This window comes from Artibeus jamaicensis, unplaced genomic scaffold (assembly GCF_021234435.1).
Source record: "Artibeus jamaicensis isolate MK-2021 breed Jamaican fruit bat unplaced genomic scaffold, CSHL_Jam_final scaffold_612, whole genome shotgun sequence".
Classification (NCBI taxonomy): Eukaryota; Metazoa; Chordata; class Mammalia; order Chiroptera; family Phyllostomidae; genus Artibeus; species Artibeus jamaicensis.
The window spans coordinates 10,086,509-10,100,937 of NW_026522049.1; the positions used below are offsets into that span (position 1 = coordinate 10,086,509).

Genomic DNA, 14,429 nt, shown 5'->3' on the forward strand with positions numbered 1-14,429 from the left:
AAATTGAGGTTTCGGGGTGGGGGTGTGATTATTGCTGGTGGCGGAGTTAAAGGCATGATTGTAGGAGTGGGTACTTGACATGTGGTGGAAGTTGATCACTTGCAAGTTGGGAGATGAAGGAACTGAGAGACCATGGTATTCATAGTGGTTTTCCCCCAACCGATGCTGAAAGCACCAGAGATGAGAGCAGGGCCAGACCGAGAAGTAGTCAGATGATACTTCTCAGTACGCATGAGAGAGAGTGACCAGCGGGTCACCTGGTGCCCACTACACTGAGGGTTGTTGGGTAGTGTAAATGTCATGGCTTGAGCTTCAAAGCATCTGGGATTTTTGAAGGGGGAGGAAGGAAAAATAATTTGGGAGAGAGAATAGGGAACAAAAGGGATGTATCTTCCAGGTCCTTTAGTATAGGGAATATAATGTTTAAAAATAAAAAAAAAATTGACCTCTTTTTGAGAGAACTTCAGGTGACAGCTTTTAGTTAAATATTTAAAGGACATTAGGGAATTTGCTGGTCCTAGATTATGAAATTTAGTGGTCACAGGAGAAGGGCTCGGGAGGGAGGGGCAAGTACAAGTTAGATTAGTGGGTGCTCAGTTGTTTAGGGAGTAAAGTCTGAGTGATGGATGCCTCTGTGTAGGACTTGGCGTTTCTGAGGGGAACCCTTTTTAACTAGATGCTAAGGGTCACTGTTCACATGCCTCCTCCTCTGGTTCCTTGCTTCTGCAGCGGGTGGGCGAAAGGAACACCTCCTCAGGCAGCTGCCCTGCCAGCGCCCTTAGAGGCACAGGGCTCATGTGGGACTGTAGCCCTGGGGCCAGTGAGGGAGGCAGAGGCTCACGGGAGCACGAGGCTGGGAACCTTTTCCTCCTTCGAATTTGGACTCAGTGTTAAGAAGAGTCGTCTTCAGGTAGCCTGTATTCAAGTTCCCCTAAATGCTTTTGGTAAAAATACACTTTCGTTTCTTTGATCGTCTAGGTCACCTTCACAAAGAGGAAGTTTGGGTTAATGAAGAAAGCCTATGAACTCAGCGTGCTCTGTGACTGTGAAATAGCGCTCATTATCTTCAACAGCTCCAACAAGCTGTTCCAGTACGCCAGCACCGACATGGACAAGGTGCTCCTCAAGTACACCGAGTACAACGAGCCGCACGAGAGCAGGACCAACTCGGACATTGTCGAGGTAACAGCCCCGCCGGCCCGAACCGCAGGGATGCTCGTCTTGTTTGATGACTTTAGCTGTCAGGGTGGTTTTTACATCCAGAATATAAATGTCCAAAGGGTAGACACATGTTTTCTCTGAATCATTTCTTAGAAGGCTCTCATTGTTGCTGTGTGATGGACCACTTACGTTATAAATACAGCTTGCTCATTGAGACAAAACAAGCTGGGCGGTTGGACCACACACCCAGTATAACCTAGTGTTTCATCTCTGACTTACTCTATGAATGTTTAAATTGATAGTCTAAGACACTGCCATCTCTTTGGGCAGTACGAAGTTGTCGTCTTAATGTCTTAATTATTTCAGTACGTCATTGGTTGCCCATAGCTCTGAACACTGACGAAATGAAAGAAAACGATGTCAGCGATAGTGTTCAGTTGTGCCCTGCTTTTCCTTTGTCTGCTGCTTTCCAGTATCTCTCATAATTCTGCCACCCTAACTACGTGAAAAGAAAGAGAGGGGATTTTTAAAGAATGATTTTTCTACTCGGAAATAGAGTTTTAAAACTAAACCTTCGGAAACAAGAGCCAATATGCTTCTCCTTTAATGCTTTTTTGTTGCAAAAGCTTCTCCTAAAAGGTACCTGCCCACGCATCTTTCTAATAGAGTTTTAGATTGGCTTGATCTTTACTTTTGTCCTTGTTTGTATTTAGAGGTTTTGTATTCACTTTTATTCAAACTTTTTCACTACTTGAAAAGATACATACTTTGGCTTAGTTCATTGAAACAGAAAACTATTTTAATGAATTAGGCACTTTCTTGGTGAAAGTACTGCAACCCTGGGAAATGACACACGACTAACTGTAAAAGAAGAAATGGAATTCCAATCTAGATTTCATTCAAATAATTGAAATTAAGGTATTTTGTAGAAATCTAATTTTTTTGTCTCCACAGATACTATAGTTCTGACAATGAGTTTTAAATTTATCCTATATTTCTCTGCCTTAGCCATTCCTTTTTGGATAGTATGTAATTGTTACTACGAAGAAAAAATCTGCTACTTGTATTAAAAGAACATTGTTACTACTTTATAGCAATTAACCGATTGGTTGAAAAGAGAAGAAAAAGTATAGCGATATTATAGCTAGGACTCCTTGCTGTTGCTTGGTCGACTCAGTTTTATTTAAGTGGCTCGCTCCTGCAAACCTCCCCCGAACGTGTGTGGAGCTTTCAGTTGGGCCTTCGTGGAACACTTCGATTAAACTGCACAGTTACGTCTTTAGCCAACCCCTTAACACAGTTATGTCATTTGTAAGTTACTTTCTATCCTTGAGTAGTTTTGGTATATCTTACCACTTATATGCAGTACAAACTATTCAGTCGACTTTCCCCCTGTTCTATAGATATGAATTTCTAATCAAAGTTTTGGAAATTAGAGGGGGTTGCCGCTCGGGTGGGCTTTAGAGGAGACTTTGTAACTGAATTTCCTTGAAATGGGGAGTATCCCTGGTGTGTTTAGTTTAAAATGATGTCATATTTTTGAAATCTCTATTTCTCATAAAAATTTGCACTGCCTTAAGTCAAACAAGTAATAGCATTGACTTTCTACTGGCAACAAAGGGATGGTCAGGCAAGGTTCACCCTGGAAGGCAGCGACCCCGCTGAGCCCTAACCGCTGTGCTCTTTATCGCGGCGGGGCTGCTCTTGGCCCCCGAAGTCGAGGGAGCCTTGCACCGCCACAGGCTGACTTCCTCCGCGGACATGCAGAAGGCAGTCTGCTTCCGTCCTCCCGGGGTCTCAGGAGGCTGCCTCACTCTGCTCATCTCTGTCGTTTGTGGTCAGCCATCAGTGTCAGAGGACAGACCCCAGACGTTTTTTAGCAGTCTCCTTCGTTACAGTCTACTTCAATATGAAGAAAAACTTTTGCAGTTCAGTTACCAATTGGCTTTTGTATCTTTTCTTTTTAATTAAATATTTAAGAAGTGAGCATAAATCTTACCAATATGTTTTTATGAAGTTCTGAATTGCGTCAAAACAGTGGATAGAAAACACAGTTGTTTGTAAGGGCTTAGTTTGTTGTGGTAGAATAAATTATAAGGCTTAATTTGCCTTTCTTGTATGTTTGTGAACCTGCATTATAAGACAAAGGTGGCTACACTTGTAAGATATCCTTTCTCCCACATATATAAGGTGTGTGTACACGAGTAGCGTGTACGATCTGAGTGCTTTTCACCAACAGCACTCACAGCCGATGCTAATGCGGCCACAAAGATTTTTGTGAGCTAAACTAATGACGGATACTTCCACTGACTTCCCTGTGGGCCACTTTCTCAAATGCTTTACAAGTGTCTCAGCTAAGGATATTTTTAGAATACCATTGTAAGTATTTTTTCCTTTTTCACATAGTTTCCTTTCAAACAATTGCAGTCATTGGAAGCACACTTTTTGATGTCCCTTTGTTCATTTGACAACAATATTTGAGGGGCTCTTGGGTGCCACAAGCTCTGCAAAACGATGTTATTTACAGATTTCCAATTCAAGCCACAAGGCAGTTCTTTCTACCCAAGTTTTATAAATCATGGAGATCAACTTTTTCCAGCTAAAGATCTTTGATCTCTAACTTCTAACACGTCAGCGTGTGATGTTCTAGACAGTTCAGCCACCTCACGTGGCTGAGCACACACATCAGTACTGACAGGTGGCACATACACAGCTGTGAGAGGTTGGCTTTCGTGTGTTTCCGTGGTCGGCAGTGGAACCGAAAACTTGGTGAACTGCTTTCATAAAGCCTCCAACCCGAAGGCACTGACTTCCTGCCGCAGCCCGTGTTATCTCCAAAATCAGCAGGATTTTACTTCCTGACATTTTACTAAACGGTCCTCCGACAGTCTTGAATATGTTAAAATGGAGCCTTCTGTAGATGCGCTTCCTCTGTATCCCACACACTCGTCCTGTTGGGACGAGCTGTGAAGAGAAAGGAGGATGGGTGTCCTGTGTCATTACCACACCTGCGTGGTCAGCAGCGCAGGGACACACATGTGTCATGCCTGTGGAGTTAGAGTGTTTTCTGGGAGCGCTGTGGTAAATACATGTTACAGCTGTTGGTGTTTGCATATTGAGGGTGAACAGAAAGAAAGACACTACACTCACATTTCTCTACCTTTGTTTTTAACCATGGGTATTAGAAACCCTCTACAGCATGATGTGTCTTTGCTGTTCCTCATTTCATACTACCTGTGTTTTCATACTAGCTTTGAAAAATTAATTAACTTTAGCTGATAACATTATTTCTATATAGTTTTTAAAAAATCAACACATATTTTAGGTGACAGGTATTTAAAATTAAGGTCTGCAGTGTCTTGTAGGATATACATACTTTCTACATTGAGAGAACTAAGTGTATGAAGGTGGAAACTACACGGTGGTGAATTAGGTTGTCATTAAGGTAAACTTCATAAGAACCTGCAAAACTGGATTTCTTTGAAATGAAGAGTATTACTGCTGTGTTTAAAATAACATCTTGTTTGAAAATGTTCGCATACCGCTTTTCAGGAATGTACTTTTTAGAAAAAAGTGAGTTTTATCACTTTATTTCCTATATTAGGAGACATTATACAAAGAATATAATCAAAGATATGCATTGAACATTTTCATGTTGTTGAGCATGGATACAAAAAGTATTAATTGACATGTACAAAGAAAATTTTAGAACACCCAAGTTTTCAGCAAATTAAGATTTAAAAACATGAAAATTATATTATGCAATTGCATAAGGACATTAGACATGTCCTAAAGTCTTAGCTACTAGAAATGAAAACTGCTAATCAATGGCTGTTACTTATACATGTATATGTACATACATTGAATTTAAACTGAATAGAAGCCCAGAGCCAATAGAAAGAGTTCTGCATCAAAATGAATGTTATTCTAAAGGCATAAAGTAAGGATTTTCGGCAGCTGCTACACGATAAACACCTGAAATTACTTTTAAACCCTTTTGTAATTTTGCTTTGCAGGAATATTTGGGATGCTAAATATTCCTGTTCAGTATTTTTTAAACAGCTGTGACTTGGTGGCATTGGAGAATGTCAGTAGATAGCTTCTATGGTGATTCAGATCATTGTGATGTAATTTAAGGATCTAAATACAGGGGCTATGGCCATTGATCTTGCATGTTAATGTCTTGTGAACTGTTCCCAAATAGAGCTATTTTATTCACCACAGGGATACTACAGTACTTAAAAAAAAATTCTACTTGCGTTATCTCGTGATCTTCATATTCAAGGTAAGCGTTTTCGGAAGTAGAAATTGAGACCCCGGTTAAATGACCTGTGCTGAGTCAGGTCGAAGTTTAGTGGCAGAACTGCGACCAAAACCTAAATCTTTGATTTCACCCATCCTCTCCCCTTGTTCCCCCCCGTCACTGAATCTATTGGTCTCTGGGATATTTCACCATAGGTAGATAGCATTTTATACCTATACCAGCAGGGTATAACATGTAGCAAACATGAATAAGTTTCCCTCAATAATGAACAGAAAATAAGTGAGGATAATTGTAATAGAATAACAGGTAACATTTATCAAGTACTTAATATGGTCTGGTACTCTTCCAAGGGCTTATGTTTATATTATCTTATTAAATCTCTCTACTGATCCCATTTTACAGTTGAGGAAATTGAGGCACACTGATAAATGAAGTGAGATGATGATAGTTTGGATTCTGAAGAAAGAAAAAATCTGCTTTTTTGAGTTCTGATAATCCTTGCCTACTTTCAAATTACAAAGGAATTTAGAGATTATTTTGAAATTAATATGAGGCTCTTAAAGAAATCAATGTAAGATCCACCTGTTAATTATTACATAACAGGTGGTACATTATTTAAAATCAGTACTTCTCGGAGTGTGGTACCCTAACCAACAGAATCCATCCTCCTCTCCCAAGAATTTACTGGGAATCTATAAGTTTTGGAGCCCTGCTTCAGGCCTGCTGAGTCAGAAACTCTTCAGAAGAGGCCTAAGCAGTCTCGTAGTAATGTGTCCTGAGTGCAGTGATACTAAAAGCTTCAAGTTCACATGAAGTCTCTTGGCAGTGGTTATCCAGCTTTTAAAATACTTTCATTCGCAAGAATATAGCCTCTGAAATAATTTCAAACAGTGAGCAAGCAGAAATTGTAACGCTCAAGACCTTTCTAAAAGCAATTCAAAATAGTACGGCAATATCGTGAATTGTGAACTGGGGAACACATTTCTAATGGGTTTTCCCATCTGCATGGTTATGAATGCTCTTGAGGGTATTCAGGGGTCTGTTGAGGGTGTGTGGGAAGGGACTCTGGTTCCTCGGTTGAGCAAAAAAGAAAGATGAATGACTTTTATCTCCTGAGGTTACCTAGTGCTGTCCTTAAAGAACGGGAAGTGTGATTCTGCAAAGTTTTCGTGACAGTATTATAATGTCCTCAGGGACTCTCTCCGAGCCAACAGTTCTTTTCTCCCCGAGTTGCAGACGAGGAGCGGAGCAGACAGGGAGTGTTAAGCGGCTTGCCTAATGTTTTACAGGGCTGCAGTGGAGCGGCAGGGAAAGGGGGAATAATGAGACCTGTGAAGACAGCCCAGAGCCTCCCTGCACCTCCAGCCCCCCCGCCCCGCTCTTTTGTCCCTAACAGAGCCTGACGCAGCAGGACGGTGACGCACAGGGTGAGGCACGCAATCCTCATGGCCCCTCCTCCTCCCACCTGTCCTGCACCATCTCCTCACACAGCGACCACCGTGGCTCTTGCAGTTTCCGTTTCACGGTTTTTATTTTGCTCCGTATTCAAATATTCTTACTCATTGCACAATTATTGGTTTTCATTGTGTGCTTTTTATCAGGAACTGCATCTCTGTGTGGTTTTTCTTTCGTTGAGGTCAGATTTTTCTCCATCAGGGATTGATGTTGATTTATCAACAGGAGATCATGGGGAAAGGTGTGGTACAGCCTACTGTACAATATAGCTCACATGTCAGTGATGCATGTCTTGTGATTACTGATGAATACCTACGTGTCCTCTTTACATCTCTCTCTGTCAGGGAGCGAGTGTGTTAGTGCTAATGATCAGATAAATTGTTCTTTTTTTCCTCTGGCAGTTCTCTGATACCTGGGCCAGATTTTTGACCAGTGGGAGGAGGAGGAAGGCACAGAGGACTTGGGACAGAGAACAGCCCTCTAGAGGGCAGGGTTGGAGAGGGAAGGGCTAGAAGCAGGTGTTTTAGGCCAGGGGGTTAGCGTACCTGGGACTAGGGAAAGAGGCAGGGCACCGTTCCGTTCCAGAGTTCAGGTCAGCTGAGCATGGCAGAAGTGTGGTGTGAGGAGTGGGAGGGGCCGAGCCCTGCGCAGTGAACCAGATCCCAGAGAGGGGTGTGAGGCCCTTGACTCTCTCCTGAAGATTTGGGTAGCTATTGAAAGAACTTAAAAGAATAGCAGCCAGAGATTTACTGTCTTGTACTTCCCAAGCTATAAATTGTGTTAGGTTTGAACTGGATTTTTTTTGAAAAGGGTTAAAAGAGAAAGGGTAAAAATGTTGAATGAAATGCAGTATCTCTCTATTTTTTTATTTATTGCATTGATATTTATCATACTGTGTATGGGGCATGGCGCCAGACACTAAAGTATTAGTGGTAACTGGCTCGTATTCCTGCTGTTTCTCTAACAAGTTGACATGTTGGCTATTTTATTGTCTTCCCACGTAAGTGCCTTTGTTGGTTATGCTTCAGAGGGATTCAGCACACTCAGAACCCCAAGATTTTGAAGTTCCCCACCAAGTATGAATCATTCAGCATATGTATTACACTACATTTAGAGCTGGAATCTCATTTAGAGCAAAAGATGCAGGGTTCTTACCATACATGAAAGTGTCCCGTGCCTGCCCGTGAAGTGAGATTCAGCTGATAGTTCAGTTCTTTCAGAAGAAGGTAGCTAATGCAGACATGCAGTTTTTTTAAACCTGGCTATTAAAACACATAGTCAACATTAAGCAGATAGCTGTATAGTTTTCATATTTATTTTGAGTTTTGTAGCTTAGTTCCGAGAAACTCTGTTTAGGGATCTGTTGTCTAAAGAAAGGTGCATCTTCTTGGCACCGACTAGTTGTCGCTCTACTTTTAACTCACAGTGAGTGCTGCGCCTGCGCAGTTCCCGGCGGCAGTGTGCGCCTCTGACATTTTGGAAGAGTAAAAGTATCCTACAGTGCCGTTCGGCAGGTGGATTCCCCACGTGGAGTATGTGCTCCAATTCTTGCATACCCAAAGGGTATTCTGTGAAGAATGGTGTATATGTGGGTACACTGACACGTGGTTCTATTTCTTGACTCAAACGAAGGACATTGATTGTAGTTCTCATTGTCATTCGTTAGTACAAAGACACCAGAAGGCAAACTTGTAATACTGGTTCTGAGCTCAGTGATTAAAGCTTCGTGAAGAAGCTGCGCGCCTGCGTCCCAGAGAGCGTTGGACCCCGCCTCCTGTAATTCAGTGGGGGCAGCTTCTCTCGGGGTTTGATGTTATAGAACATCTGTTTTCGTATAACTTGTTATTTTTGGGTTAACTTATGGGCTCCGGTTATTATTGCCCGAATCTGTCTTAGAAACCTGAAAAATGCTTATGTTCTGCAAAAAGAACTTAGAAATAACACCTAGTATTTGTATAGGAATTTTAAAATTCAGCATGCTTTTTTAAATGCAATTAGTGTTCCCGTAGGATTATCCCATAATATTATATAATTAAAATAATTTTGTTGCCATTTTCCACATTTGTATAGTTGAATTAAGCTTTTAAAAATTGTTACTTTGAGGAATAGAGAACCTATCAGTCTTGTTTTGTAGGGTGGTAGAAAATAACAGTGTTTAGGTGGGTATATAGTTTTGTGAAAGGTATTATTCTCAAATCCTATTATTTGATATTCACTTAATTGTAATTCAAAGTCAGTTTCTATAATTAGCATTTTTGACTAGATTAACCAGTTATTTATTGAATGTTTAGGATCACCAGCTACTAAGCTCACTGTTTGATAGGAAGAGATTAGTATTAAAGTTCCAAACCTCATGGGCTTTGAGGTTCAGTTAAAATAATGTATGTGAAAGTGTTTTGGAAACTAGCCTGTGTTTGGTTGTCCTGGTCGCAAGCAGCAGAAAACCTGACTGGAACTGGCCTTTAAAATGGGGGTGTTTGTAATATCACATAACCAAACACCGGTGGTGCAGTAGAGATTGGCCTCTGTTGCACCCGGCTCCAGGCTTCTACACGGCAGCCTCTCAGGCATCACCTTTCAGCGGGACGCCCCGTGGTGACTGAAGTGCTCTGTGTCTGTGCCGGCAGGGACGGCAGCCATTGGCCATGTGCGGCTGCTGAGCACTGGAATGTGAGGAACCAGATTTTTAATTTTCGTGATGTTTAAGTAACCACATGTGGCTAGTTGGTGCTGCATTGCTAAACACTGTTATCAAGCAGGAGAGAGCAGTTGTGCCCCACATCAAGCAAGTGTCCTAACGTTAACTCAGTTGTACTGGTTTAGATCACATGCCTTCACCCCTGCCCAATACACTAATTAGGGTAGTAGATGGAGGAGGGAAATTGCCAATTGTTTTACTCTAGCCAGACGGCCCACCTGTAGGATGTACTGTGAGGCTACAGTAACACAGAAAGTTTGGGATGGATATGTAGCTTAGCAGAGCAAAACAGCTCAGAAATGTTAGAGTCACATAAATATGATTAATTGATGTTTGGCAAAAGTGCCAAGGGGAATTAGAAAAGGAAAGCCTTTTCAATACGTGGTGCTAGGAAAGCTGGATATACTTCCAGGGGGATGGGAAACCCTTCAATATTTACTTCACAATACACATTGTACAAAAGATTCTGTGAAATAGAACATTTGTCCTGTGGGTACTAGGCAGCCGTAAGGACTGTTTAAAATGTACTCAAGTAAGGGGTACAAGAACAGTAATCTAGCAGTAGATAATTGGCATCTTAAAACAAGTTCATAGTTCTTAAAAATAGACTGAGTTATCTCATCTCTTAATTTTGATAGGTTTAGTAATGTTGAGGTTGCTGTCAAGAAGAGCACCATTCACTCCGGGAAGGGAGGAGAGAGCGAGGCTGTGGGCTGTGTAGGAGGCATGCAGACGCTCTGCTGGAACGCTGTTTGTGCGTTCCCGAGACCTCTCACACTGTGAAGGTGGTGCAGCTGTGTCCCCAGCAAAGTCCACCTGCCTGAAAATTACAGACCGAAATGGGAAGGGCGAAGGGCAGGTCATAAAACGATTTAGAGGGTAACATAGGAGAATGTGTTCATGTGGAGGTCAGGAAAGCTTTCTTACACAAGACGTAAAAAACTACTACCATATGGGAAAACTGTAAAGGGGGCAAAATGAGACATTTCACTTCATTAAAATTAAGAACCCATTTTCATCCAGAGACAAGTCTTTAAAAAAGTCACAGAATGGGAAGAGATTTTTTACAGTGCATAAAATTAGCAAAGGACTTATGTTGATTACAAATAAAGTGACTATAAAGCAATAAGAAACAACTCAGTAGAACACTTGGCAGAGTGTTTGACAGGCACTTCACAAAGAGAAAATCCAAATGGCCAGTAGATGTGTCATGTGCTTCATTCCCTCAGTAATCAGAGTAACGCAAATTAAATCCTCGCTGCACGTAGAAATGCTCATTGATACAACTACTAGAAAACAGTTTGGCATTGTCTCGTATAACTGAGGACTGACATTATTTATTTTTTTTAAGGATTTTATTTGCTTTTAGAGAAAGGGGAAGGGAGGGAGAAGAGGGAGAGAAACACCTATGTGTGTGAGATACATTTATCGGTTGTCTCTTGCACGCCCCCTACTGGGGACCTGGCCACAACCCAGGCCTGTGCCCTGACTGGGAATCTTAACCAGCAATCCTCTGGTTTGTAGGCTGGCACTCAGTCTACTGAGCCACACCAGCCAGAGCTAATATTTTATGAACTAACAATTCCACTCCTAAGAATATACCCTAGAGAAATGTGTAAAGATACACAGTTGACTATCTGCAAAAATATACATAGTACCATTTTTATAATAGCTAAAAACCTGAAGCACTACAGTAGTCTATCTGCAGTAGAATGTATGGACTGCCCCCACCGCCCCCTAACACAGCATTCAGTGGAGATGAACAGTGTAACTGCATGCAGTCCTGTGGACAACTCTCATAAAGGAAGGAGGCGAGACAGAATGCACGGTGCATATAAAGAGGCTAGACAAAGTAGTGTAGCGTATGCGTTTCATTCACAAGGTTGCTAAAAGTAAGCAAAGTTAAATTATATTTGTAGGGACCTGTGTGCCTGCGGCAGACCTATCAGGAAAATGCAGGAGGTGGTCATCACAGTAGCACTGGCCGTGCAGGGTTGTGTGATGGAGGCAGATACAGAGGGGTCTGGCTCTGGTCGGTTTTTTGACTTGATCAGAATCACTGCTGTTCATTTCCTAATCATTGAATTTTATATAAATTTTGATGTACTTTTTCTTATGTGTGTTTCACAGTTAAAAAAATTAAATGTTTTTATGTATTTTCAACATGTCTAGGAAGTGTAAGAACTATCTTTCAAAATTGGAAACAATGATTAAAATGGGGGAAAGGAGAATTTTTGTCATTAAAAAAGCCCTAATAGTCTAAGTTCTTTGAACTGAAGACATTATTCCTTTATTTTACAAGTACTCATCAGCTCGCTGCTCAGCCGCCTCACGGAGATGAGATCTGGTGATGGGTGGTGATCTCGTGGGCTGGTTTAGTTGATGTGTCCCTGTGCACTGAGAACCGTGCCCGAGAGCTTGCTGAGTGCTTTCAGTTCCGTAGCTTTACTTCTAAGCGCGCAATTCTGTTAGCTGGGAATGGCATTTGCAGTTGTCATTATGGAGTTGAACATACATTAAAGAGCACTGCAGTTCTTGTAGGCAAGCTGGTGAAATACAGTCTGGTCAGGCGTGGCCTCGGTTAACACTCAGGCAGTGGAAGCCCCCGAATCCGAAAGTCAGCAGTGTGCCCGGAGAGTCCTGACATTGCCAGCCCTTGGGGTTTTAATCAGCCCTTATGTCAGATATTATATCTTCGTTGTTTTAAGTATTTAAACACATTTCTGATGAAAAATATCCTGAATACTAGGTTTCTTTACTCTGTACACAAACATTAAAGATTACATGTGTATATGTGTGTGTGTGTATATATATATACGTATGTATATATAACTTTAATGTAGAATAAGAATCTAAAATTTTAAATGCATTATTTTTTGCTGATTAGTTCTTACATCAGAGCATAAGAAAATTATCTTATTTCATGCTGATGAGAGAATATAAGCCAAAAGAAATCTATTCAGTTAACTGCCTCTGATTTATAATTCATTTTTGAAATATGTTTCTTAAGTATATTGTGTAACAGAAAACCTGGATATATTTATAAAGTCTAAACATCATTGTTCTTGCCTCCTCAAGTTCCTTTTCCCTATCGCCTTCCCACGCCTCCCTCATTCTTTCCATATCCAGTTTCACCAGCAGATTTGGTAATATCAACTGGAAAGTGCGAGGCAAACACACAGGGCCTGTCAAGCAGTAATGTATACCCAGAATTCTATATGTGTTTTCTTGACTTGAAAGACAAGGCTGCTAATACTTTGTAAGTGAAACAACAGAACACATGACGTTAAAGGTCTTTACTAGTGTAGGTGCCACTGTGAACCCATTTCCTCAGGCCCCAAGCAGCAGATAACCCACAGTCACCTTGCTCTCCGCTTTGGGATGCTTTCTGGACTCTGGGCTGTGGAGGCACTAGCCAGACTGGTTATGGGACCTACCTAAAGGGTTATGGCAGTTTTGTTCACTGTTTCTTTGACTATGAGGTCTAGGAATCTATTTTAAGTAGCTCAGGCTAAAGGGGAATTTCTTGGAAGAATGTGGGCAGATGTTACCCAAGGCTGGAAGGAATCCCTGGCTTCCTGAAGGTGAGGCACCAGGGGTCTGCCCAGTGTCCTCTGTCCCCACAGCTGGTTGGCAGGGTCCCTCCCTGAGTTAACCAGCTTTGTGATCAGCCCATAATTCCCCAGTGCAGAAAAAGCCTCAACTATGGTCCTTCCATGCCTCGGCAGAAGGGCATTTTGGAGTGTCGTCATGAAGGACATGGGTCGTATCCAGTCAGCCTGAAGTGAGGAGTAGCTCAGCTGCGCATCACAGCAGACCCTCTGGCGTGTGTGTTTCGGAATGGAGTTATTTAAGGAACGCAACTAGGAGAAATCAACTTGAATGGTCTGTGCCCCTGAAATTCCGAATTATTTGGCACAATTGCGTTTTTGCCTTTAAGTTTGCCTTGGCGGCACTGCAAACTGTCAGCCCTGTTTACAAGAACGGAGCCCTTTCAAAGTCTTGTTTCTTTCAGAACAGGGAGCGTTAGCCTCACAGAAATAGCCATGGCGAGTACGCAGTGTAAGTACTCTGGATGGTTTTTTCCCCCACTTAAGAGCAGATTCCTCGTAGTGCGGCGACTTCTGGGACTGTCTTCTTCACTGAGCAAGTGTTTTCGTGGCGGCTCACGTGAGGCAGGCGGAAAAGCCCGAGGCCAGCCTGTTTCTTGTATGCCTCGCCTGGCCTTGCTAATAGGTGACAGCATTCCTCTCGTGAGTGCCAGTGGCCCAGGAGAAGGCTGCACTGTTTTGCTATGTGGTGATGATAAAGAAGGCAGAAGAGGCCTTTTTATGGTAGTCGGGTCCTCAAAACAACTCTTCATGCTCTGGTGATAAGACACACGTTGGCTTTCCAGCAGAGGTGCATTAGCCTGTTATCTGCAGAGCTGATACAGACTCCCAGCTTCCCTCGCAGTGACGGGAACCCCTCTGAAGTGAAGGCTTGCAGGGCGGGGGACGAAGAAGGCTGTCCTTCCTCCAGAGTGCAGGTTGGGGTAACCCTGCTGTCCTAGGATAATTGAGTGTCATTGTGAAACACAAGCCCTGCCCTTTCTCTTCTGCAGCTGAACAAACATCCAAAGATATGCATGCTCAGTGATCGCTATTACTGCGAGTGTGCGGCTCTGAATTTCCTGGTCTGAAATAGGTGGATACGGGGGGAAACGTCTGGAGATCACAGGCACAAATAAATCAACAACTGCATGTCCGAGTCTGTGTGTAGGCACCTGCTATATTTGTTCTGTGCCTGGGGCTCTGCAGGTTAGGAGAGTTCACTGGTCACCAGTGTTCTGAGTGTTAACATCCTCCCTGC

The 14,429-nt window shown here is 42.3% G+C and overlaps 1 protein-coding gene across 8 annotated transcripts in view; it reads left to right on the forward strand.

The window, feature by feature from the left end:
- The window catches only part of MEF2A (myocyte enhancer factor 2A), a 103,675-nt gene that overhangs the window by 59,826 nt on the left and 29,420 nt on the right, over positions 1 to 14,429 (forward strand). For all 8 annotated transcript variants that reach the window (XM_053658902.1, XM_053658897.1, XM_053658899.1 and 5 more), the window contains one exon: positions 979 to 1,182. In XM_053658902.1, the coding sequence (XP_053514877.1) occupies positions 979 to 1,182 (204 nt within the window). The remainder of the gene's footprint in view (positions 1 to 978; positions 1,183 to 14,429) is intronic.